Source organism: Carcharodon carcharias, chromosome 9, assembly GCF_017639515.1.
Source record: "Carcharodon carcharias isolate sCarCar2 chromosome 9, sCarCar2.pri, whole genome shotgun sequence".
In the NCBI taxonomy this organism is placed as follows: domain Eukaryota; kingdom Metazoa; phylum Chordata; class Chondrichthyes; order Lamniformes; family Lamnidae; genus Carcharodon; species Carcharodon carcharias.
The window spans coordinates 96,336,143-96,362,788 of NC_054475.1; the positions used below are offsets into that span (position 1 = coordinate 96,336,143).

General features: G+C 42.1%; 1 protein-coding gene across 8 annotated transcripts in view; it reads left to right on the top strand.

The window, feature by feature from the left end:
* Nucleotides 1-26,646, top strand: part of bcorl1 (BCL6 corepressor-like 1) — a 301,883-nt gene that overhangs the window by 269,395 nt on the left and 5,842 nt on the right. For all 8 annotated transcript variants that reach the window (XM_041195890.1, XM_041195882.1, XM_041195881.1 and 5 more), the window contains one exon: nt 17,017-17,234. In XM_041195890.1, the coding sequence (XP_041051824.1) occupies nt 17,017-17,095 (79 nt within the window). In that variant the 3' untranslated portion in view covers nt 17,096-17,234. The remainder of the gene's footprint in view (nt 1-17,016; nt 17,235-26,646) is intronic.

Sequence of the window (26,646 nt, forward strand, 5' to 3'; positions counted from 1 at the left end):
CTGCTCAATCTCTCCTCATAAGACAAGCCCTGCATCTCTGGAATTAATCTAGCGAACTGCCTCCAGTGCAACTACATCCTTCCTCAAGTAAGGGGACCAAAACTGTGCACAGTACTCCAGGTGCGGTCTCACCAATGCCTTGTACAGTTGCAGCAACACTTTCCTATTTTTATAATCTATTCCTTTAGCAATAAATGCCAAAATTCCATTTGCCTTCCTTATTACCTTCTGTACTTGCATACCAGCTTTCAGCAATTCATGCACGAGGACACCCAGATCCCCTGCACGAAGCATTCTGAAGTTGATCTCCATTTAAATAATAAGTCGCCTTTTTATTCTTCCGACATTAAACTCCATCTGCCAAATTTTGGCCCATTCACCTAACCTGTCCGTATCCATTTGTAAATTTCTTATTTCTTCATTGCAACTTACTGTCCCACCTATTTTGGTGTCATCTGCAAATTTAGCTATAGTACCTTCTATCCCTGAATTCAAGTCATTAATATAGATTGTAAATAGTTAATTAGTTTGGGGCCCAAGGACTGAACCCTGTGGCACCCCACTAATTACAGCTTGCCATCAAGAAAAAGACCCATTTATTCGACTCTCTGCTTTCTGGTGGTTAGCCAATCCTCTATCAAGCTAATAATTACCCCTAACTCCATGTGATCTTATCTTGTGTATTAATCTTTTATGCAGCACCTTATCAAAGGCCTTCTGGAAGTCCAGATATATTACATCTACAGGATTCCCATCATCCATTTTGCTTGTCACATCCTTAAAGAACTCCAGCAAATTAGTCAAACACGATTTACTCTTCATAAAACCATGCTGATTCTGATGGATTGCATTTTGACTTTCCAAAAGTCCCATTACTACTTCCTTAATAATGGATTCCAACAATTTCCCAATGATAGACGTTAAACTAACTGGTCTATAGTTTCCTACTTTCTTCCTCCTTCCGCCCCCCCCCCCCCCCCCACCGCCCAGCTTTTTTGAATAAGGGTGTTATATTAGCACTTTTCCAATCCACTGGAACCTTTCCTGAATCCAGGGAATTTGGGAATATTATAGCCAATGCATCCACTATCTCCACTGCCACTTCCTTTAAGACCCTGGGGTGTAGGCCATCAGGTCCTGGGGACTTGTCACCCTTTAATCCCAATAGTTCGCTCAGTACTTTTTCTCTAGCGATGGTGATTGTTATAAGTTCCTCCTTTTCTATGTTCTCTGCACTACCTGTTACTATTGGGGTGGTACTAGTGTCCTCCACTGTGAAAACTGAGGCAAAATATTGATTGAGCGTCTCTGCCATTTCTGCAATCCCCATTATTAACTTCCCAGTCTTGTCCTCCAAGGGACCAACATTCACTTTAGCTACTCTTTCCTTGTAGAAGCTTTTGCTATCAGTTTTTACATTTTGCGCTAGTTTCCTTTCATAATTTACCTTTGCTCTTTTTTTAGTAACCCTTTGTTGATCTTTAAAAGTTTCCCAATCTTCCAGCCTGCCACTGACCTTTGCAATTTGGTATGCCTTAGTTTTTGCCTTTAAGTTATCTTTAACTTCCTTGCTTAGCCATAGATGCTTTTTCCCCCTCTTACCATCTTTCTTCCTCATTGGTATATATTTTACTTGGGAGGAATTGATGGGAGGCACTGATGTTGTATTGAGTGAAATACATTTACTGTTAAGTAAGCCTTCAATGAAAAAGACCCAAATGAAGTTAGACATAGAGCCATTGTCTTTGATAAGTATGCAGATTTGCAATTCCGTGTCGGGACATTATTCCTTTAAGACCTATCGTCCCTCCTGGGGAAGTGGTGGTGTAGTTTTATTGTCACTGGACTGGTAACCCAGAGACCCAGGGTAATGCTCTGGGGACCTAGGATTGAATCCCACCATGGCAGATGGTGAAATTTGAATTCAATAAAAATCTGGAATTAAAAATCCGGTGATGACCATCAAACCATTGCTGATTATCATAAAACCCGTCTGGTTCACTAATGTCCTTTAGGGGAGGAAATCTGCCATCCTTGCGTGGTCTGGCCTACATGTGACTCCAGACCCAAACCATGTGGTTGATTCTTAAATGCCATCTGAACAAGGGCAGTTAGGGATGGGCAATAAATGCAGACCTAGTCAGCGATACCCACATCCCATGATCAAAAAAAAAGACAATGTTAAAATGGTATTAATGGCAGCTGTGGATAAGGATTTAAGGGAGAAGAAGCAAATTTTTACAAAACTACATCAACAATTTGCACATCCCTCTGGCTATAGGTTGAAGATTCTGTTAAAGGGTGCAGGGGTACTGGATGAGGAATACACTAGACTTGTCAAGGACATTAGTAAAAAATGTATTTATAAAAAGTATGCAAGAATGCCATCACAACTAGTAGTAAGTCTTTCATTGGCGAGAGACTTTAACAAAATCGTAGTCATGAACCTCAAAGTGTGAGAAAAAATATTTTTCATTTTGTAGACATAGCAATAGATTTAGTTTGTCAATGGTAATTTTTAGCAGAGACAAAAAAGTAATTAGCAATTTAAAAATAATGGAAAGATGAATAGGAATGGGCATGGGAGCGCCAGCTAAATTTTTAACAGCCAATGAAGGAGAATTTGCCAATGAGGAATTCGGGATTATGTGTGAAAATTTGAATATTGTAACAATATGTACAGCAGCAGAATGCAAGAGAAATCACACTGTGATGAAATGCTCTGAAAAATATTGGCAGACCAACTAAATTGTAAATTGCCAACTCTGTAGCGCAGGTAGTGCATGCAAAAAACATGCCCCAGATGGTTGGGGGCTACAGTCCTTATCAATTAGTTTATGGCTGGAACACGATACTTTCAATAACGTGGGACCATCCCCCAGCTTTGGAGGGGACTACCATGAGTTCCATTTTTGCAGAATATTTGAATACTTATGCATTCAGGGAGGAGAGCACTTATTAAGATGGAGGTTTCAGGAAAATAATCAGGAGTATTTTGCGGTATCAAATCAGGCCATCGGAATGCATTTTCAGCCTGGGGGCATGGCACATTATAAAAGGGCAGAAAGAATGGAGAAGCCCAGGAGAAGTTTTAGGCACTGATAGCAGGACGATAATCTTGCAACATGGTAATAAAACTGTTATAGTACACTCCATGTGACTTGCTGACATTAAGTACAAATGATGGAAACTGAAGATGCACCATGCACTTTGGCATATATTTGCATAGGCCTGTACGAACAACAGACTGGGAGATACCGCGCTGACTGAGTAGACCAAGTAGCAGTGAAGATCAGGATGGGACAATTTGTCACAAAGACCAACTATCAAAAGTTGGACCTAGGGTGGTATGTGGCTAATGAATGGAGTATGAGGGCAGGAAAGGCCACAGGGAAATACAAAAAAATGGCTGAATGTATAAGTTAAGGGGCAGAAAATCAAATCTATGGATTGGTAAAAGAGTGTGAAAATGTGGAAAGCCAGGAAATGTAGTGTAAAGGTGATCACAGCCCAAGGAAAAGATCAATACTTGTGAAAGAAAGTCTACTTGTAGGATAAAACAGATCAAGTAGTAACTGTCTAGAAAGGGACAGGAAATTTAGAGTTGATCTTCAGACAACTTTTCTTAGTGGACACATTTAACTTTATTTACAAGATGGCAGCAGCAACTACACGTGTGCATCAAACTCCATAACTAAAGAAGAGCTCCTTTCTAGAGGTTCCCTGCACTGTTAACACATTGGTTTACACAGATCATGTGATCTTACAACACAGGGCTATTCTTAAAGTTACAGCTGTACATTTCCCAAAACTGTAATTACTACAGATATCTAATAGGGGATATAGTTTAACTAGAGCAAGGACCACAGAACAGGGTAGGAGTGACACAAGAAGTAGGAGCCACTACAATAGAGAAGATCTAGTGGCCACTAACAAGTTAGATGGCAAATTAGTAAAGGAAGCAAAACAAAAAGAACTTGACAATTGGAGAGTTTGGCATTTACACTTGGGTGCCAGACAAAGTGCAACCAGCATTGTCCCATAGATGACTATATATGGAGAAAGTACTTTCTGATGGGACATTTTAAAGCTAAGGCCAGACTGGTAGCTTGGGGATTTGAGGAACACATGGGCAACCAGGAAGTTAGAGCAGACCCCCCCCCCACCCCCCCAAACAACAGCAGAAAAAGTGGGTTTAAGGACTTTCCTAGCACTTCTAGGGACATACTCATGGGAATGTAAATCCATTGACATCAAAGCAGCCTTCTTGCAAGGGGAGCAATTTCAAATGGAAGAATTCTTAAAGCCTCCAAGAAGCTGGAGATATCGAGGGGAAATTATGGAGGTTAAATGAGTGTGTTTACAGGTTTAATGATGCATCTGGGGAATGGTATTTTTCAGTTGGGTCCGTTCTAGTAAAAACTGGTTATGTTCAGCCTAATATCCAACCCTAAGTTGGATATTAGGTTCAACCTTGACTCAACAGTCTTACCTAAAGAATGTTAATAGGATCTTGATAAATCGGGTGTGATACCCTCAAAATGAAGACTCTACAACTAAGGAAGAAGCAGAGCAATTAAGCTTAATTGGGCAATTAAACTGGTTATGCACACAAACTAGACAATGCATGTTTTGATGTATTGGAATTGAGTGCCATGCTGAAATATGCTACTGTTAAGGAAGTGCTAAAAGCATATAAGACATTGAAGAAATTACATTCAGAGGAATGTATGATCAGATTTTGAGACCTGGATGACCCATAAGGGGTAAAATTAGTTATTTTCAGTGATGTCGCACATGCTAACCTTCCTGATGGTTATAGCGTACAGCAGGATTCATTATATTTTTAGGTGGGAAGAAAAGATAAATGTTGCCCATTAGCTTGGGAATCAAAGATAAATAGAATATTAAAAGTACCTTAGCTGCGGAGACACTTGCACTGGTAGAGGTGACAGATACAGCTATATATTTATCAAGTATTTTGAAGGAACTCCTATATAAGGGGCGACAAGGGGAAAAATGTGCCCAAAGAAAGTCCTAGAGTGAACTATTATCTATGTAGCAATGTCCATTTAGCAAATAGTGTTGCGGAAGAGGTCGAGGATTGACCTCAAATATAAAAGAGATGTTGGAATGGAAGGAAATTTCCAACATTTAAATGGGTTGACCTAAGTCACCAGTTACCTAATTGGACAAGCAGTTCTTTTTGTATGACAAAGAAACTATAGATTATTCTCGAAGAAGGATGCATTGTATTATAATGGATTGTGACAACATGGACATTTTCATGTTACAACCTCATTAATTTTTTTTAAATAGAGTAATTTTGGATTATGTCAGTGATTGTATAATACGATAACATGTATTTTCATTTTGTATGATTTTTTTGTGCATATCAGTTTAATTTAAAGAATACAGGGGAATCTGTTAGCATCAAATAGGTTCTGTTTAATGAATGTTAAGTACCCAGTACTTGAAGGTAATAAGGTGAACAGGTGCACCTGGGAACATTTGACTCCTGTGTAGCTGATGGCAGCGCACATACCCTCAGTGCTCAGGCTCATGTCATGGAGACACAGTTGAGGCCCTAATAGCCACTAGATTTCAGGATGATGATGATGATGATATGCGGTGAGGACACTCTATAGATCTTCACATTGTCTCTGTGAATGTCTGACTCCTGTCTAGCTGAGGGCAGCTCACTTGCATTCTGATATTAGGGTCATAACATGGAAACGCAGTCATGAAACTTTAAATGCATCTGATCCTTTGTCAGCCTTCAGCACCTGACCCCTTCAGGAGCACAGTGTTACCAGTCACAGATGCTGAGGAAATGGGAGGCCAGCCCCACCTCAAAGGTGCTGAGAGCACACAGAGAATTATGGAACTCTGAATCTTGCCCACGACATTCTGGCAGTAATGACAAGCACCATTGAGGTGCAGGCATCAGTAATGTGTCCAGTGAGTGTTAAGTCGGACTATCACTTTGGTCTGAAGGTTACACATTGCATAGGGAAGAGCCCCTCGACTGAAACACCTGCCTTTATCTTGTGCAGCAACCAATGTTTCACATCTGAGTGACACAAAAACTGCTCATCAAAACAAGGAGCCATTGGCAAGGAGACATGCTTGGGCATTTATTTACAACAGTGAATGTTAAGTACAAGAGATTAACACACATGTCCAGGCTGTGCAACTACATCATAACTTTCAGGCTTGGCCTAAATAGCCAAGTGGTTATGGTACTGCGTTTATAACCCTAAGATCAAGAGTTCAAATCTCACAATGGCAAACTATGAAACAATGTAACTTCATCTGAAACAGATGGAAACGGGTTTGTACTCGAAAGAGTTACATTTAAGCTTGGCCTAAATAGCCAAGTGGTTATGGTACTGGGTTTGTAACCCCAAGATCAAGAGTTCAAATCTCACAATGGGAAACAATGTGACTTCATCTGAAACAGATGGGAACGGGTTTGTACTCGAAAGAGTTACATCATAACTTTCAGGCTTGGCCTAAATAGCCAAGTGGTTATGGTACTGCGTTTATAACCCTAAGATCAAGAGTTCAAATCTCACAATGGCAAACTATGAAACAATGTAACTTCATCTGAAACAGATGGAAACGGGTTTGTACTCGAAAGAGTTACATCATAACTTTCAGCTTGGCCTAAATAGCCAAGTGGTTATGGTACTGGGTTTGTAACCCCAAGATCAAGAGATCAAATCTCACAACGGCAAACTATGAAACAATGTAACTTCATCTGAAAACAGATGGAAACGTGTTTGTACTCGAAAGAGTTACAGAATGAATACTGATCACTCTTTAGCTTGGCCTAAATAGCCAAGTGGTTGTGGTACTGGGTTTGTAACCCCAAGATCAAGAGTTCAAATCTCACAATGGCAAACTATGAAACAATGTAACTTCATCTGAAACAGATGGAAACGGGTTTGTACTCGAAAGAGTTACATCATAACTTTCCTAACTCTGCTACGTCTCGGTGCTCCCTGGACATCCACAGCGGAGGTAGAGACAGCCAGTTAACTGCTATGCCCTGTCTATGGTGACCTTGATGGGTGTCCTCTGGAGGGCCCCGGCCTGCTTTTGGGGTCCTGCTGTGTGGCAGTGGCACCTTCCTCAGCCTGTGGAGCTGGAGTTGCTGAGGTCACAGGAAAAGGAGATTTGGATGGGCCGGACACTCCCGGAGTCACCTGGGTGGATGGCCCTGGGGTGTGCACCTTTTGATCCTTCTCCCTGTGAGTGCCCGAGGGCTCCAGGCTGGCTTGAGGAGCAGGGGAAGCTGGAGTGAAATCGAGCTGCTCCACACGCCTTTCATATTGACACTGGAGGCCAACTATGGTATCAACGATGGATTCAGGACTCATGTCCTGGACCAAAGTCTCCATGGTGGCTACCATCCTACCAGTGTTGACCTCAGTGCGCAATGCACTGTCACCTCAGCCTGAAGGCAGATGGACTGCTCCATTGTGCCTTGCAAAATCTGAGGAGTGCAGCAGACATCCCTTCCTGATGTTCCCGAGCTTGCTTTTGCAGCTCCAGCAACTGAGGTATGGCCGAGTCGAGAGGCTCTTCATTTGACTAGGACTCAGCAGATTCCTGGCCTCCAGCAGTCCTTCAAGTGCCGGACACCTGCTGTGGATCAGGCAGTGCGATGTGCTCACCAGATTGTGACCCCGAGGCTACTCTAGAACTAGATCCCATTGAGGTGTATCTCTGTGCTGGTGGAGGGTGTGGGTGAGCGTTGTGACAGATCTTCAATGAGGCTGTCATCAGATTCTTCTTCCGAGTTGTCTTCAGGGCTTGAGTTGAGGATATGGCTCGTGGACCTGCTCAGCTGCTTACCAGATGTGCCTGTGATTGCAAGGAGAGATCATTAGTGCATGGCAGGGGACTGCGGAACAGGGGAAGTCAGTCACAGCATGGTTGTCTGATGGATGTTGCACTGCTGGATCCTCACGTGGCTGAGCACCACTGACCTCACCGTCAGCACAGGAATGGTCCAGAACCTTGCCAACCAGCTGGATGGCTCTGTTTTCCAAGTCCATGAGGACCTTGATTTCAGGCATCCCCCCCCTCCATCAGTCTGAGGCCTCTCCCTTCCTTTGCTGTGTGTCAGCTTGTCCTGCATGACAACAGATGGAGAGTATGAGAGCAGGATGCCTGCCAGGCCAGCTGATAAGGATGCCGGGCCTGTATGGGTGGTGAGTGTTGCCATGGACAAGATGAGGACACGATCGGTGGGGCAGATAAAGGTGTGTGTATGTGTATAAGAGAGTGAATGGTGATGTCCCTTCAACTGGCAGTGAGAGAGATCCCTGTGGATGTGTGATGGGCATGATGCATGAGTTGAGAGTGACTTCCCTGCCAAAACAGAGGAGATCATTGATCTTCTTTTGACACTGGGTGGCTGTCTTCTTTTGCAGGGCGTTGGCGCTGGCCACTGCTGCTACCGCTTCCCATGCTGGGTTGGTGACCTTGCTTGCTGGTCTTCCCTCAGAGTGGAGGTAGATGACAGCGGGCCTCCAACGTCCAGTAGACGCCCGAGGGAGGCGTCGCTAAATATGGGAGCAGCATGTTTTCTTCCTTTGGCAGCTATGACTTTCCAGCAGCTTCCGATGCTGGGGAGAGTGCTAGCTCAATGCAGGGGCGCCCTTTAAATGTGGCACCTGGATTACTGAAGACCTGAGGTGACAGCTGGATGGATGAATCCAAGGCTGCCCCACCTACCATCCAGCATGTTTCCCTGGAATGCATTGTTAATGAAGCGGATTTGCTGGGAATGGGACAATATGGCATGAAAAACCATCACTGTGGCCGGCAGATAAAACGTCTTTTTCCCGTCTGGTGTGCAAATCTGGGACGATTCCGCCCAGAGTCTTCTGCTCCCACCATAAGTTGCATTTCCTTGCTATTGATTCCATCCTAATTGGCCACTGTCTCATTCCAAACCAAATTGTTCACAATCTCAGCATCCTATTTGACCCTGATCTAAACTATCCTCCTCATCACAAAGATCGCCAACTTTCACCTAAATAACATTCTCCATCTCCACTCCAGCCTCAATTTCTGGGACGCTCATCCGTTCTTTTGTAACCTCCGGAACTGGTAATTCCACCCTCTCTAAACTTGAGCTTATCCCAATTTCTACTGTCCATGTCCTAACAAGCACCAGGTCCTGTTCACCTATGACTTTTTGTACTTGCTGACCTACATTAGCTTCTGGTTCACCAAAATCTCCATTTTTAAATTTCACATCCTCGGTCAAATCCCTCCCTGATTCCGTCCCTAACCTTCTCCACCTTCACAACCTTCTAAGCACCTTGCATTCCTTTGAAATTCTACTTCCATTGCTCCAACAATGGCTGCCATGCCATCAGCTGTTTAGGCCCTGAACTCTGAAATTCCTTCCCTAAACCCCTCCACCTGTTTTTATTTAGGGCTTTCTTCAAAACTCATTGCTTTGACCAGTCTTTTAGTGATCTATCCTAATACCTTCTCCTTTGACATGTTGTCCATTTTTGCCTAGTTACACACCTGTGATGTGCATTGGGACATTTTACGATGTTAAAAGCACTATAGATTTGCAAATTGTTGTTGTTGAAACCATTGTCTTCATTCCATTCCCTAGTCACTGATTCCTCCAATTCTGACCTTGTTGAGCATCCCCAATTTTAATCCCTCCACCATTTGGTGTAAGTGCCTTTAGTTGCCCTAAGCCCCCAAATTTCCTCCTTAAACCTCTTGGCCTTCTACCTTTCTTTCCTCTAGGTTATGCCTTAAAACCTACCTGTTTGCCTTTGGTTATTTGCCATAATACCTCATGTGCCTCAGTGTCAAGTTGTGCTTCGTAACACTCCTGCGAAGTGCCATGGACATTTAACGGTGTTAAAATCACTATAAATACAAATTACTGTTATAAGGTTGTCCAATGGAAATTACATTTCTTGTTCCAGAAATAGAAATTCAAGCGTAGACTTTGTTGATCTCTGGCCAACGCTGATCTCACTAATTGGGCTGCTACAGTGGTTCTCAGTCCCTGTGTTTAGGAAGGAAAAGAAAACTCTAGCTTTCCTGCTCCTGAGAACTATCCAGTGACCACCGTTCAGTAGATGCTTGTGTGGCCATTGGATAGGGACAAGAAGGTTGTGTGGTGATGCTCCATGTGTGGAATAGCTTGCTGACTGTGTCCAGATTTACATTTGCGGAATGAGAACCTGTGAGATCTACTGGAGAGCTGCCAGTGACCATGAAGTTCTACTCCAGCATAAAACAGCAGCTTTGTGAAAAGGTAGGGGGGAGAAAATTGGACCGTAATTTTAAATTAAAAAGAATAGAGATGAGTCATTGAGCTGATTTTTAAGAATTTATAATGGAGGATAGTGTGAAATGGGCAGAAGTATAAATATATATGAATTATTGTCTGAAACGTTAACCCCTGATTAAAATTCTGGGAATGATGCTTTGGACAGATCAGAGCTTCAGAAATTACATTTTTGTAATTACATTTTTCATGAAATTATTTGGTTTTAACCTGCCCAGTGAGAGAGGGCAGGTCAGGTTGAATGCCTGGTTTATACTCTGCCCAATTTTAAGCCTCATTCAAGTTTGGCTGGGTGAATTAGATTAAAATTTGAGCCTTGCTAAAGGCTTTCAGCTGTCAACAACCAAGTGCAGCCCAAGTAAATTAGGGCATTTCATAAATCTAATATGGAAGTGCCTGGGCCTTTGTGAGGACACTAAAACAATCTCCCTGCAATATGAGGAAGGCTGAAGGTAAAGTAAAGCACAGGATCTGAGTCTCAGTAGCCAAATTCCGTGTTTGTTCCCTTCTGCTTTTGTGAAATCAAGTCAAGAATAAGGATTAGAAGGGGAACCCTAATGATTTTACAACCTTCAAATCTTCCATAAAGCAACTTTTGAGGATTAAACTACCTAGCTTGCAAAATGGAAAATTGTATGGGAAGTAATAAACCAAAGAATTGTTATCAAAATCAACCCTGCATTTGCATAAAACAGTTCACTCCATTCTAGTAACTATTTCCTTTGAAATCTTTATCTCTTGGCAGAAATGTACCAGTCCAAAGCTACTCAATCTCTGTCAGCAAGTTGATTCTGATTTTTCCAACTGTCACACCCTGGTTGGAATAGATGTAAGATGCAACTTAAGCTGCTTTGGTGGTTCAGCAAGTTTATTGATTGAATTGTTGAGCCTACAAACTAGGAAAGTCTTGTGTTCTGTTCTTGGTGTGCACTGATTGCAGCAAGAATGGCAGAACAGGAGCAAAATACTTAGTCCTGGGTTGGACAGGCATAAATCAGTCTTGTATCTGGGTTATTTTCTGGTGACAACTGCTGAATGTGCATGTATGTGAGAATGTGGTTGAGCTTGGCTGTGATGCACACACCTCCCCATCACCCTCCTCCCTCCCCAACCAGCCAATGTCCTCTTTAAATCCTTTCATTGTGTACAACCTGTTCATCTGAAAGTGCCGGACCTTTATTTTTGCACTAAATATTCTCGTTACCTTGAAGGGGATAACTTGGGGGCAGCCTGCATGGTACTTTGTGTTGTGTGGTCTTTTGCAGCCACCCCACCCCCCCCCCAACCCCGCCCCAAGTCCCATCCTATCAAACTGACATTGCTTAGGCTCATGTATGAAAAATTCCCATTGGAATCATCAGAGCTCCAGTTCTAATCTTTGCACTTGATTGAATACACAAGTTGGATGAGGTTTTGGATTGTGTAATCATTTTGGGATGGACAAAAATAAAATGATTGCATCCAAAGTTCATGTCTTAGTTGTAAATTACTACATTCTTGGCTCTAGTATCTCTTTTTGAACACACTTTCACTTCAATGCTATCAATCAAATAAATTAGCAGTTGGAGAATTAACAAGTGTTCAGCTGGTGACATAAAAACCATGGGCAACAATGGTAAAGGCACAATAGTTCATGACTGTTTTGATATTTTCAGCATTTATTAACTAGAACTGCTTCTAAATATCAAAACATTGCAATTTATTTTATAACTTTTGCATTACATTTGTGAAGGCTAAGTGGTGCCTGACAACACTGAACAATATTTACAGAATCTTGCAGTTGATGTTGGAGGTGTTCAGGCTCCCTGTAGTATTATAGGTTGTCATACTCCAAATTTCCAAAATGTTAAGAGTATCTCCAAGCTATAAACAGACCAATATTTATTTCTTAAATGTTCAGCCAGTCCTAGAAAATAAGATTCAGTACTTAAGTTATGCAGTATCTACAGTGCTGCGGAAGGAAATTTTTTTGGGGCCAATTTTAACCATCTCCACCCAGCAGTGCGGCGAAGGGGTTAAAAATTAGACTAGGCGGAAGTCACTCTATTTGAGCAATGTTTCTCATCTGCAGATATTTTCATCACAGGATTTTCAGGACTTTGGAGGTCATCTACTACTTCCAAGCAGGGCCTTCTAAATATTGACAAGTGGGGGTCTGATGTCATTTGGATCCTTGCACCAGTTTAAAACAGAGGTGTGTGAATTACGCCCATCACCAATCCACCATCAAAAATGGGCAGCAATTAAGCAGCATCAAGTCAGAAGAGGCCCAGGGAAATAGAAGAGTTTCCTTGTGGCTGAAGGGATGAGTGCTTCCCCTGGTCCATGAAGGAAAGCCTGGACCGCCTCTGTTTTAGGCATTCCTCTTTCCTTCTCCAGCTGCAATCGGCCCAGACTCATCCTCTTCCTCACTTGCCTTTCTGGGAACTGTTACCTTCAATCCCCAGTAGAGACCTGCAACTGGACAATTTACTGCTCTTGCTCTCTGGCCTCCTGGTCACCCTCACCAGCTTCAGCTGAAGTCAACATCAGGAAACTTAAATGAGGGCCTTCAATTAATATTTCTAGGGCTTCATCTTCTGGGCGGACAGGGCTGTGATTGCTGCCCACTTTGGAGCCACAGTTTTGATTCCCAACCTAATTTAAAATCCGGAAAGCTAATAGAATGTTATAATTTATTGCGAGGGGGATTGAATACAAAAATAGGGAGGTAATGTGTCAGTTACACAGGTCACTCATGAGACCACATTTGGAGTACTGTGTGCAGTATTGGTCACCTTATTTAAGGAAGGAAGGATGTAAATGCGTTGGAAGCAGTTCAAAGAAGGTTTACCAGACCACCCAGAATGGGTGGGTTGTCTTAAGATGAAAGGTTGGACAGACTAGGCTTATATCCACTAGAGTTGAGTAAGAGGCAACTTGACTGAAACACAAGATCCTGATGGGTCTTGACAGAGTGGATGTGGAGAGGATGTTTCCTCTTGTGGGAGAATCTAGAACTAGGTGTCACTGTTTCAAAATAAGGGATCGCCCATTTAAAACCAAGATGAAGTGAAATTTTTTCTGAGGGTCATGAGTCTTTGGAACACTCTTCTTGAAAAGGTGGTGGAAGCAGAGTCTTTGAATATTTTTAAGGCAGAGATGGATAGATTCTTGGTAAACAAGGGAGTGATAGGTTATCGGGGTAGGTGGGATGCAGATTTCAGGTTATTATCAGATCAGCCATTATGTTATTAAATGGTGGAGCAAGCTCAAGAGGTTGGTTGGCCTATCCTGCTCCTTGTTCGTATGTTTGGCCTCGAGTTCGTTTTCTTGTTAAGGCTTACCAATTTCATATTAATGATAAGACCAAGAGATTGGACCCATTTTAAGAAAGAGTTAGGTGTTGGAACGTTGATTATCCTGAAATAAAGAATTGATTTCAACCTATGAATTTATCTTTTGCTCTGCACTCAGTTTAAATAAACTGCTTATAGTCAAAACATTAAATAACTTTGAATACCCTGAAGATCTGAATTGTGTACCTCTCAATCTTTTTTACTTGTATTGAGGAAACGTTTTATTCTGTCAATTTTCCACTGCTCTTTGCCAAGTTGTATTATTGCCCTAGTCATGAAAATTAGATTACAGCCACATTGAACTTTTTAAGGAAGACCTGTGTGTTTTTAAAGAAATACAAGCAAAGACAGAGCTAAAGGTGGTTGATAATGTACAGTGACCACGTTCGGGAAAATACCTATGTAGATCACAGTTAACTGACTGGTCCTAAAAGGACGTGGAATGTCGCATCTGAAAAGGTGTCAAGGCCACTTTTAAACAGAGACACTTGAAAGGGAGATAGAAAAGATGCAAAAGACTGAACTTTAATCTCCTGTCATTGCAGACACAAGACTGATTTGCACATCCCAGCAGTCATCCAAAAATCCATCTCCTGTTGTCCCTGTTGATTTATATCTCAATGTGTAAATAGTTTTGAGATGACTGCAAGACATGAATATTTCCCCTCCTGGGAATACACAAGAAAAATGGGTTTTAAAAAGTTGGCTGCTAGTGCGTGCGTGTGTCTCTTGCTGAAGAAAAGGCTCAGCAGAAGCAACAATCAAAAGCTGAAAAGGGCGCCCTTTTCAGCTACCTTGCAGAACCCAGTGTTTCCAACTGACTGAGAATCTGCCAGTGCGTTTTACTGGAATTGCCCAACTTAACACCCATAATGTATCACCATGTACACCTCACAGACAAGCCAGGGAATGATTTGTATTTTTTTTAACTTTTTTATTTGGATTCTTAACTTCTAATTTCTGATGTGTGCTGCATTTTTATTATTTTTTTCTCAGGTTTTAGTAACTAATAAACTTACCCTTTCTTTAACTCAAAGTGTAGTTAAATTGGCTCCTTATAAAAAGTAAATACATTTGGACTAGGAAGGGATTTTTAAATTAACCTTGTTACAACCAACTCCAGAGGTTGAATAGAGGAGGAGAGCCAGCTCATTCCTCCTCATCTGGGATCCTAACAAAATTGGGATCCCATTCAGGAATTCAACAAATTGGGGGACCCTCTCCAGGCACTGGTTGTAACACCCTGCATTGGCCCAAATCTTCCATTCATGGTTGGAACCTCCTATATCCAACTCTGACCAGACAGAAAAATACACACTTGCATTCCTCTAGTTTTTCAGTGCAGCTTCCGATGGGTGATCCTGTAGAACTCAGTTAGTGCAGGTAACCTCGGAGGGTCAGCAGAGACAATCTGCGCAGAAACCATGCCCCCTTTTCTGGCACTAGGTGCTGCTGCATTCTGGTAAGTAAAGAGTTTAAATTTCCCAAAACTTCTTTGAAAAACTATGGAGAGAAGGTAAGGAGGTAGGGTGGGTAATGCGGTAAGGTGGGTGAGGGGTAGGGCAGGTAAGGGTGTTGGGTGAGTGGCAATGTGGGGAAATACTGGAACATTCATTTTGAGCATAAGAAAGATAGATTAGGGTATTTCTAAATGGCAACAAGCTCGGAGCTCTGGAAGAGCAGGGATACAAAGTACATAAGCTGGTGGACAGGTACAAAATAATTAAACAGGCTAATGGAATGTTGGCCTTTACCTCAAGGGGGCTGGAATACAAAGAGTTGAAAGTTATGCTACAGTTGTATAAAGCCCAGGTTAGTCTCCATTTTGAGTTCTCTTTTCAGTTCTGGGCATCACACCTCGGGCAAGATACATTGGCCTTGGTTACAGTAAAGACTCACCAAAATAATACCTGGGCTAAAAAAAAGTTAATTTATAAGGCCAACTTGCCAATTCCACCACTCCATCCTTCCGCCAAGCTATTTTTGCTGAGGCAGGATTTGGAAGTGGAGTGGGCGGCCAATCTAGCCTTTCAGCCTTTCTAAACGTCAAGCACTTTTCTTTCATAGCCTTTAGAAATTTACAGAAGTTCTAATTGCCATATAAGACTATGTAAATATACAGTACTGAAGTACAATCATAGGATTCTCAGGACAGGTACAGCCATGGATTTTCAGAACTGAAAGTGTATGTGCTATATAAAAAAAAATACTTTTCCCTTGACTATTACTTGCTTCATCTTATCAAAATGTTCCTGACTGATTTTCAAATTACACCAAGATTTCTATCACTACCTCAAATTGCTGTGATTTAACATTACAATATTAATTCAAATTCTACCAAGTATTTGCCCTCTTACTCTTTGTTCACCTGGAAATCTAAATTATATCTGTTTATTTTAAATTGATTAACACAGTGAAAATAGCTGAGAAAATAATTTAGTATAACTATGCTAAATTTTCATAAGATCCCATCACTCAGTAATTTTCAGTCTATAACATCAGTAAAGTTTATTCAAGATTTGACACCAGAGTTGGCGAGTTTATTACAAGTTGAACTGCTCCCCAGTAATAGAGCCTTAAGTAGTTTCTGAAGCATACATTGGCTGCTCCCTATTTCATTATTTTCTTAATTTTATTCAATTCAACTTTAAAAACTGTTCATACTTTTGGATGATGTTACATTGCAGATTAGATTTGCAAGTGCTTGCAGTCAGGTTTTAAATAATTTTATATATCTTAGTTGTCTTATGCATCAAGAATTTGTAGGATCAGGGCCTTAAAAAAAGATAAGTAAATTGTTGTTGCAGGGAGGCCACTGAGCCACTGGGTATGTTTTTTTTTGTGTGTAGTGCATTGTTCACAGGATGTTGACATAGGCAGTAAGGACCTGGGGGGGTGGGGGGTGGTTATTGATCTTGGGGGTCCTTCAGCTGAGGTAAGAAAAAGTGAGTGTGGGTTCAAGGCATCTGTAGATTTGATTGAAAGTGTTTCCGCAGTCCCATAGTTCCTGGGCTTCCCCAGCATCACTCATTCAGATTGGCAGGAGCCCTAATGGCAGATGTGCTTTTTTACATGTGTTTGCTGTGAGGCTATTAGGCCCAAGTTACCAACCCTCCAATCCCTGGAGACTACAGGCAAATCCTGAAGATCAATCTCCAGGACACTGCTACGTGCAATGCTGAGAAAAATCATTTGGGACTTCAACAAATATCATTTTTTCTGGTCATTTTCTTTGAAGAATTCTCTTTACCAGGTATAAAAATGAAAATGGGAAAAGGCTGTCTGGCTGACAGTTGAGCATCATCCAATTGGAAAATGCGTCTTTTTGTTTTCCAGTTGGCATAGGAAGGCAGTGCGTCATAAGGATGGACGTGTTGGCTGGCGAATAACTGGAGCATGGGGGAAAGTCATGTGATGAAATCTCCAGGAATACATTTATTCGCAGTTAGCAACCCAAGGTTGAACCACACTTGAAAGATGCACCTTCATTGCTGACCAAAAGGACGAACAAGCCTGCACGCTGCAGGAGATTCTTGCCCTGCTAGCGAGACAAAGTAAGTTCTGGGTCAGGTCTAATGCAAAGGTCACCAGAATCTTACTGGGCCTAACTCGGCAAATTTCAGCTCTCATTCTCTGAAATATCACAAAATACTTCCGTCTGCTGTTTTTCTTGTGGCAATGCCCGTATATTACTTCTATAATCTTTATCGTTTTGTTCACAAACAAACATTGTCCTCTCTTAGTGAATTCTCATCCAGGGTTGTTTGCACTAAAGTGATTTAGTTACATATCGTGACTTGTTTTTAAAATCAATGAGCACATAAAACAAAAAAAAGGAACAATTTTCCTAAAATAGGTACAAGTTTGTCATTTCAGTGACAATTATATGGCATGTTTATACTGCAAGATGAAACAGAGAAATGGGGAAAATAGTCTTTCATTTTTTAAAAAAAAGTGAAGATTTCTTCTGTTTTTGGCAAAATAATAAAAACAAATATAAAGAATCTCTTTATGATTGTGCTATGGAATTTGATGTTTGATTCACCAAGATATACATATCTAGACTACAAACTCAGGCTGGCCAAAACAAAGCTAGATGGGTGGCAATCCTCATTATACAATGTTTTGTTTTATATTGGCAGCTGGCCCTGCACTTTGAACACTGCCTTTGTATTGCAAGCAAATAAATTGTCATAAAATCAGGCCTCAAATATCAGTCTGTAAGTGAGCTCTGAGCAAGTAGCCTATAATGGAAAAAAATATCATTTTGTGTCAAAGGGAATAAATGTGTGCTCGGGTTGACATCATAACCCAGAAAGATTAACTCCCAAAGCTCTGGCTTATTGCTGTCACTTTAAAGAGAAAGGACATGTTTGGTTTTACACCCAAATATATTGTACTCTCAAGTAAAATTCTGGTGAAATCATTTGTATGTACATGCTGTACATATGTGTGTAAATATTCACATAAATCAAATACACAGGAGAGTGTGTTAATTTACCATAAAACAAACTGCTGTGTATGTCAAATTAATTGTTACCCATTTGCTACATCTGTTATCCATTTTTCATCTCTAAGGTAGATGAGGGATTTTTCTCCCAATTTTCTTTCCTCCTCTACTGAAATTAATGATTTTGACAATATGTAACTGAATATTTCATTTGTTTTAACAGTAATTGAGGTTTAAAGTATTTCTCTTTAAAACAACTCAATTTGGGAGCTGCAGGTATTTCCCATATTTCTACCTATTAGATTGTTCCCCTTGTCCTCAATTGGCCCCTAGTCTCCACATTCAATGTGTCATCCTCCACCATTTTTTACCACTTTCAGCACAAATCCAACACCAAGCACATCATCCCATCCCTTTTTTCAGCATCATGAGGGGATCGTTCCCACTGTGGCACTCTGGCCCCTTCTATCTTCACCTACAACCCTTTCCCATGGTACCTCCCCCTGATGTTCCCTGTAAAGACATCCAAAGTCTGAATTGATCCCAAATGTTAATAGGTCAACTGAATCCAAAGTGTTCCAATTGTGATGGGCTCAGGCAAATCAGTCCAAAATTTAACACCAGCTTTTTAGAGCAGCAGATAAAGTGAACATTTTTTAAAGGGGTCTGTGTATAACAGGAGCTTTGGGGCTGAATTTTACATGCCCCAGTGGGTGTGTTTCCTGTGGGAGGCATGTAAAATGGGGTGGGCAACCATCCCTCCACCTTTCCTTCAACCCCAGAGCTCATCCCCATAACACAGGAGGTGGGTGGACACCGTCATGTTAAAATGACCAATTAGTGGTCAATTAGGCTTGTTATCAAGCCAATTACCTCTAATAATACATTGCCCATGCCATAATATGTTTGGTGTGAGCAGTAGGGTGGGAGCAGGAAGCCCAATCGTTAACCTGAAATGGTTAAATGGTGGGAAGGAAGGGGGGGTCGCACTTTGGGGACTGCCCTTTGGCGATCTCTGGACTGAACTCCCCCCCCCCGCCCCCCCAACACTTCATTCCTACCCATTCCCTCTCTTAAACCACCCTCTTTTCTCTCTCTCCCCCCTCCCCCACACACTGCCCCTGTCCCTAATGCTCCCAAACACTTCTGGCCCAAGACCCCAGACTTATCTTCTCCAGGGATCCTAGGACATGAGTTCCACTCCTCACCTGCAGTCCCAGCAACTGCAATTCATTTACTAGACGCTTTCCTTTCCTACTTTTCAACTGCAGCATCAGCTCACACATAGTTTGAATGTTTTGAAACACATTCATTTTGGGGCTCCCCTATCGTTTGGGGGTCCTGTGCCACGGCACGGTGTGTTTCGTTGTAAATCCACCCTAGGCCTGGTTGTTTTCACTAGTTTTATGTCCAGATGCCAGCACATTCGACTGAACCAGTGCCAAAAGATCAAGGAATTTTAAATGTAATTGTATTACAGAAAAACCATTTACATTAACATTGATAACATGTTATCAATGTACCTACACCACATGGACTGCAACGGTTCAAGAAGGCAGCTCATCACCATCACCTTCTCAAGGCAACTAGGGATGGGCAGGCAGGCTTCTCATAAATTAATATTTTTTAAAATTTCAGGCTTTCCATGATCTTTCTACACTGATTCAAGATTCAGTGTGTCCACATTAGACACTGCCCACAAAACTGGTCACGACTCCCAGATCAAAATTGCAAGATTCTGCTGGTTGTGCTAATTAGGCACCTTCCTGGCACTGCCAGGACTGATGGAGCTGCTGGCCAATCCAACTGGCCAGCGGCTCCAGAGGGCAGGACTTCCGTCCAACGAGGGGCAGAAGACCAACTCAGCCCTGGTTAATGAGCCCCATAGCGCTTTATAGCTGCAGGGCTGTTCGATGTGTTATCAGTTGGCTTCATGTTGATGTGGTTTCCGAAGGGGGACCTACGGTCCACCCCCATCCCAACCCCTGCTACTATTCAGTCCTTGGTCTTAAAAAAATGCATCAACTCCCCACCCAAAGGTTGCTACATTTGACTTCTCTCACTTGTCATTTTTAAAAGTTTATATTTTTCTTGCCATTTTTTTAATCCCAAATTCCACTTGGGTGATTCAGAAATCTAGACCTTCTCTAACAAAAGTGCAAAATTTGTGACTACCTCCTTCCCTCTATTTTTGAGACAATTGAAGTGTGCTGCTATTGTGTCGATGGAACAATTATTAAAAACAACTATCCTTGTGATCTTAGGGGTAAAGTCCCTCCTTTTGTGAAATTCACTCACATCATCACAGGCATAAAATATTTCACGAACGAGGACAATTGGGGAGCGAAATAGAAAATAATATTTTTTTTCTCTTTCCATTAGAAAGTATTCCTTGATATATTTAAGATCAGTAACTTGCAGTGTTATTAAATCTCTCAGTTCAGATCTACTCCTGAGAAAGAGATGACTTAGAAAAATACTGAACCATTAAAACTTCATTGGTATTCACTAGTTTCTTAGTGCATTAAATATTTTATAAGAGATTTGAAAAGGTGCCTACTAGTGCATGTGTGCCTAAAAAAATGAGCACAATTTCAAGAGCCTTTCCTAATTAGCACAACCAGCAGATTCTTGCAATTTTGATCTGGGAGTTGTGACCAGTTTTTTGGGCAGTGTCTAATGTGCACACACTGAATCTTGAATCAGCGTAGAAAGATCATGGAAAGCATGATTTTTTTTAATATTCATTTATGAGAAGCCTGCTTGCCCAACCCAGTTGCCTTGAGAAGGTGATGCTGATGAGCTGCCTTCTTGAACCACTGCAGTCCATGTGGTGTTGGTACATCCACAGTGTTGTTATAAATGTTATGAATGTAAGTGGTTTTTCTGTAATACAATTACATTTAAAATTCCTTGATCTTTTGGCACTGGTTCAGTCGAATGTGCTGGCATCTGGGCATAAAACTAGTGAAAACAACCAGGCCCAGGGTGGATTTACAATGAAACACACCGTGCCGTGGCACAGGACCCCCAAACAACAGGGGAGCCCCAAAATGAATGTGTTTCAAAACATTCAAACTGGGTGAGCTGATGCTGCAGTTGAAAAGTAGGAAAGGAAAGCATCTAGTAAATGAGTTATTTTTGTGACCAAGTCCCATGCATGACAGGCATCTGGGGGGGTCTTGGCAACATCTCTGCCTCTGATCAGCTACAAAGACATACCTGAAGAAAACGCCTTCCAGATGCATTTACTTTACTACCAATGATCATTTTGCAAAGCAGGTCTATCTCAGTCTCTGTCAAATCTTCACAAAATAAATAGTAGACTCTGCTATTCCACTAGGTAAGCGATGCTTACAAAATAAGTTTGAAAGGAGATAGCTAGGAATTGCTCCTTTTCCAAGCAGGTTGCTGTAACAATTATATTTTTCCCCCTTTGATAAGTCCCACATACGCTCTCTTTGATACAAGGTGTGCCACTTGCTAACAAACCGCTAGGGGCACACGGTGAGCCAAGTCACTTTACCCAACAATAGTGAAGTCTATCAGCTCCCCTCAGCCCATGGTCGCCAATGCAAGTAGGGAGCTCAGTCGCTGGTGTTTGAATGAATAGCCAGGGCTGCAGGTTAAAGGTGTCAACGGTGGCTCCGGTGCTAGCAATCTGGCCTCTGGATCAGATGGTTGTGGATTCAAGTCCCATTCCCATCCGTGCAGACACTCCAGGGAAGTGCTGAGCTGTCAGAGATGCCACCCTTGGATGTAAAAGATCCCATGAGGCTATTTTGAAGAAGACCTGGTGAGTTACCCTTGATGTCCGGGCCAATGTTTATCCCTCAATCAACATTACACAAAACAGACTTTGGCCACTATCACATTGCTTGTGAGAGGTTACTGAGTGCAAACTGGCTGTGGCATTTCCCACATTCCCACTTCAAAAGTACTTCATTGGCTGTACAGCTTTAGGACTTCTGGTGGTCGTGAAAGGTGCTATATAATTGCAAGTTTTGGAATGGCTCTGCGGTGGTTTTAAAAATACCAGCCCTCTATGCTGGGACAGGAGGAATTGTAGTCCACACCCACACTTACGGCTAGCTTCTTACCTCAATAATACCAGGTTAGACTCAATGACAGGCAATAAATAAGGACAGATTCGCCTGGCTGCTCTGGGCTATGTCCCATCAGCTGGCTTCATAGTCATATCTTCAGAATCATCTCTTGGTTCTCACTCCAGACATCAGTGCAGAGAGGCACCAAAAACTGGATTAGAAAGCAGACTGTGGTCAGATGTTAGAGGGAATATGCTGGGTAGTCCCAGAGCCTGACTCCACACATTCCCATTCACTCTTAATAACCAGGAAGCTTTGATGGGAGAGGAATTTCAGTAAAGCCTCAGCAGGTTTGGTCAGAAGTTGAAGCATTGAGCTCGAGCCGAGTATTAATTTGATTTTATTTTAAATGTTTATAACACTGGCCAGCCTGAAACCACAACAGCAGCTCATGCTCTTCCACTGAGGGACTCTTATCGTATTTTCCAATGAGTGATGAGATCTCAGTAAACTGTTGGTACCGGAGCAGGGCCCCAGTCTGCTGTCTCCATCTCAACAAAATTATACCAACAGACTCGCATATGGGTGTTTGAGTGGGGATCTAGTCAGCTTTCCTCTTCTACCTGCAGACTCTCTCTACGTATAATTTGTCCTTAGTTTTTGGTTTTTCTCATCAGCAAGTTCCATGTTTGTTTGCTTTGCGTCGCAATATTTACCATCTTTACCACCATTCAGACAAGTGTTAAGCTTAAATTTCAACAAGGCAATTATTAGTACAGGCATGTTTTTACAAGTGAAGAAGCACAGATCAATTTGTGCTTTTTCTTGGCTTTGCCTTTTGAGTTCTGGGGTGGGTGGGGGACCTCAAAAATGAAGCTGAGCGCAGGGCCTCACTAACTGTAAATCCACCACTGCCAAAACCGCTTTCTCCTTAACTTTAACTGCACCATTCTTTACACAGCAAGGGCAGGATTTTGGGTCGGGGTCGAATGGAGAGTCTGATCCTGCACTGCATCAGGAGCAGTCACCTGACAGTGATTTTACCTGAATTGGCCAATTAGGGGCCAGAGAGTGTGTGCATGTACAATTAAGGACGGCGGGTGGATACTTGGAGCTGGAGCTTACTGTTGCAGGTAAGGAAAAGAGAAGATGCCTCCAACTTGAGTTGCCTCTGAGCACTTTTAAAAATTTGAATTAAAAATTGGTCGCAGCTTCCAGGCCACTATTGTAGAGGGGGAAACCCTACACAGAGTGGCCTGTAGCTGCAGCTGCCACCAGGTAGGCAGGGAGGGTCTTGACTTTCCTTGAGTGCTAAGCCTGTCTCCCTCCCACAGTCTGCCACCCAGAGGCCACCTCTTGCCAGCTGCCCTGTTCCTGACGTTGGGGAAGGGTGAGTGGGTGGGGGCCACAGGTTGACTGGAAAATTGCAATAGTTAGCCCTTGATAATTGGCCTTAATTTACCTTAAACTCACTTTAATCGGTTACCCCCCATTTGTACCTGCCTGCCTCTGTTCTTTCCCTCTATTGGTGCAAAAAAAAGTCTGTTGCTGAGGTGTGCCAGTATTCTATCTTTTCAAAATGCCAAGTACCCTTCAATGGTCACTCTACAAGCATGTCTCGGCAGTACAGAGATCTGTGTCCTGGTACATGGATCACAAAAATTTAGTATATAGGTACAGCAAGTGATTAGGGAAGTAAATGGAATGTTGGTCTTTATTGCAAAAGGGTTGGAATATAAAAGTTGTGAAGCTTTACTGCAGCTGTGCAGGGCCTTGATGAGACGACTGTGTACAGTTTTGGTCTCCTTATTTGATAAGGGTTATAATTGTGTTAGAAGCAGTTCAGAGATGGTTCTCTTGACTCATTCCTAGGACGAAAGGCTTATCTTATAAAAGGTTGAACAGGTCGGGCCTACACCCATTGGAATTCAGAAGAATGAGAGATGATCTTATTGAAACATATAAGATCCTGAGGGGACTTGATAGGGTGGAAACTGGGAGGATGTTTCTTCTTGTGGGGGAAACTAGAACTGGGGACACAGTTTAAGAATAAGAGGTCTCACTTTTAAGATAGAGATGAGGAAAAAAAAAATCTCTCTAAGGGTCGTTAGTCTGTGGAATTCTCTTCCACAGAAAGCAGTGGAGGCTTGGTCATTGAATTTATTCAAAGCAGAGTTAGACAGATTCTTGATAAACAAGGGAATCAAGGATTATGGGGGGCAGTCAGGAAGGTGGAGTTGAGACCACAGCTAGATCAGCCATGATCTTATAGAATGGTGGAGCAGGCTTGAAGGGCTGAATGGCCTACTTCTAGGTCCTATGTTCCTATAAACAAGCAAGAAGAACAGGAGTAACACATGGTCTCTCGAGTATGCTCCAGCACTGATTAAGATAATGGCTGAACATCTACATCAACGCCACTTTCTCCCTAGATCTCTTGATTCACTTAACTTTTTCTGCATCAGAACCATTTCCAAGTCCTGACCCCACTCGCGTCAGCTGAGCGACTTCCAACACAATCTTAAGGGGTGGATCTGACAGGCCACCCCTGCATTCGGCATCCAGTTAGGATGGTGGAAGGGCCATTCAGAAGTCAGCATGTGCGGGTGACCAGCAGCCCTCACCATGGGAGTACAGTTACAATGACTGAGGCAAAGAAGGAGCAAGGGTATCAGAGGGAGGTGAGGAAGAAGGGACCGGAATGATTCTCTTAAGCCTCAGCATGTTCAGTGGCAGCAGGCTACATGAAAGTCTTGTGCAACGGCAGGCCTCTGCCAACCCTTGTAAACAAGCTTTGTGTTTTCTCGAGATAATTCGCCAATCTCATGTAAAGCTCAAGTTGCTGGGTTCTCCTGCTGTGCACTCACCTCCTGGGAGCTGGGGAATCCTGCATACTGCTAGGATCTTGGTCAGCTCCAGGAAAATTGGAATGTCAAAGGAAAATACAGCTTAATTGCCAACTCAACGACCTAAATTGGCTTCCTGCCACTGCTAAGCAGGGTATTGTCAGTGCTCCAATGATGTCTTGGGACCTTTCCAGAAACAAAGGAATTTTTAAGATTATAACCAAAACATCTACTGTCCCTGCAGCCATTTCTTTTAAGATCCTAGGATGCAGGCCAGCTGGTCCTGGGGATTTGTCAGCCTTTAGGTCTAATAGTTTTCCCAGCACCTTTTCCCTGGTGATGGTGATTGTTTTGATTCACCCAACCTTTCGCCTCTTGATTTTCTAGTACCTTTGGGAAGTTTTCTAAGTCTTCTACAGTGAAGACGGAAAATACCTGTTTAACGCCTCTGCCGTTTCCTTGTTTTCCATAAGTAATTCCCCAGACTCTCTCTCTAGAGGACCAACACTAGCTGTAGTTACTCTTTTCCTATTTAAATATTCTTAGAAACTCTTACTATCTGTTTTTGTATTACTAGCTAGCCTTCTCTCATACTCTATATTCTCCCTCTCCTTTTTAGCCATTCTTTGCTGGTTCTTAAGATTTGAGCAATCTCCTGACCTATCGCTAATCTTTGGAAATTTGTTCAGTGTTTCTTCCAATTTGATACTAACATTTAACTTCCTCCTTTTGCCACAGTTGATGCATCCTTCTCAAAGAGTCTTTCTTTCTTACTGGGATAAATCTTTGCTGAGAGTTATTCAATGTCTCCTTAAAGCTCTGCCACTGCACCTCTACTGTCCTACCTTTTAATCTAGCTTCCCGTTCACTAGCTCTGCCTTCATATCCTTATAATTACCATTATTCAGTTTTAAAATACAAGTCTTCGACCCACACATTTCCCCTTCAAATTAAACGTAAAATTCTATTATGTTATGATTGCTGCCACCTATAGACTTCTTTACCATGGGGTTATTGTTTAATCCTGTCTCATTGTTCATTACCAGGTCTAGAATAGGCCGGTCTCTGGTTGGCTCTAGCCTAGAACTTACTGCTCTAAGAAATTGTCCTGAATATATTCTTATGAATTCATTTCCAGGCTACTTTTGCCAATCTGATTCACCCAATCGACACATAGATTAAAGTCACCCATGATTATAGTGATATCTTCCATACACACTGTATTTATTTCTTCTTGTATGCTCTGTCCTACAGTGCAGCTACTGTTAGGGGGTTAATAAACTACTCCCACAAGTGACCTCTTACCTTTCCCATTTCTTATATCTACCCAAACTGATTCTACATCTTGCTCTTTTGAGCTAAGGTCATCTCTCTCTACTGCACTCATGTCATCCTTAATTCACAGAGCCATCCCATCACCTTTTCCTAGCTTCCTACCTTTTCAAAATGCCAAATACCCTTCAATATTTATGTCCCAGCCTTGGTCACCCTGCAAGCATGTCTCTGTGATTGCTATCAGGTCATACATATTTAATTCTATCTGTGCTCACAATTCATCCATTTTGTTATGAATGCTGCATGCATTCAGATACCATGGGCTGAATTTTATGTGCCCCTGGCAGAC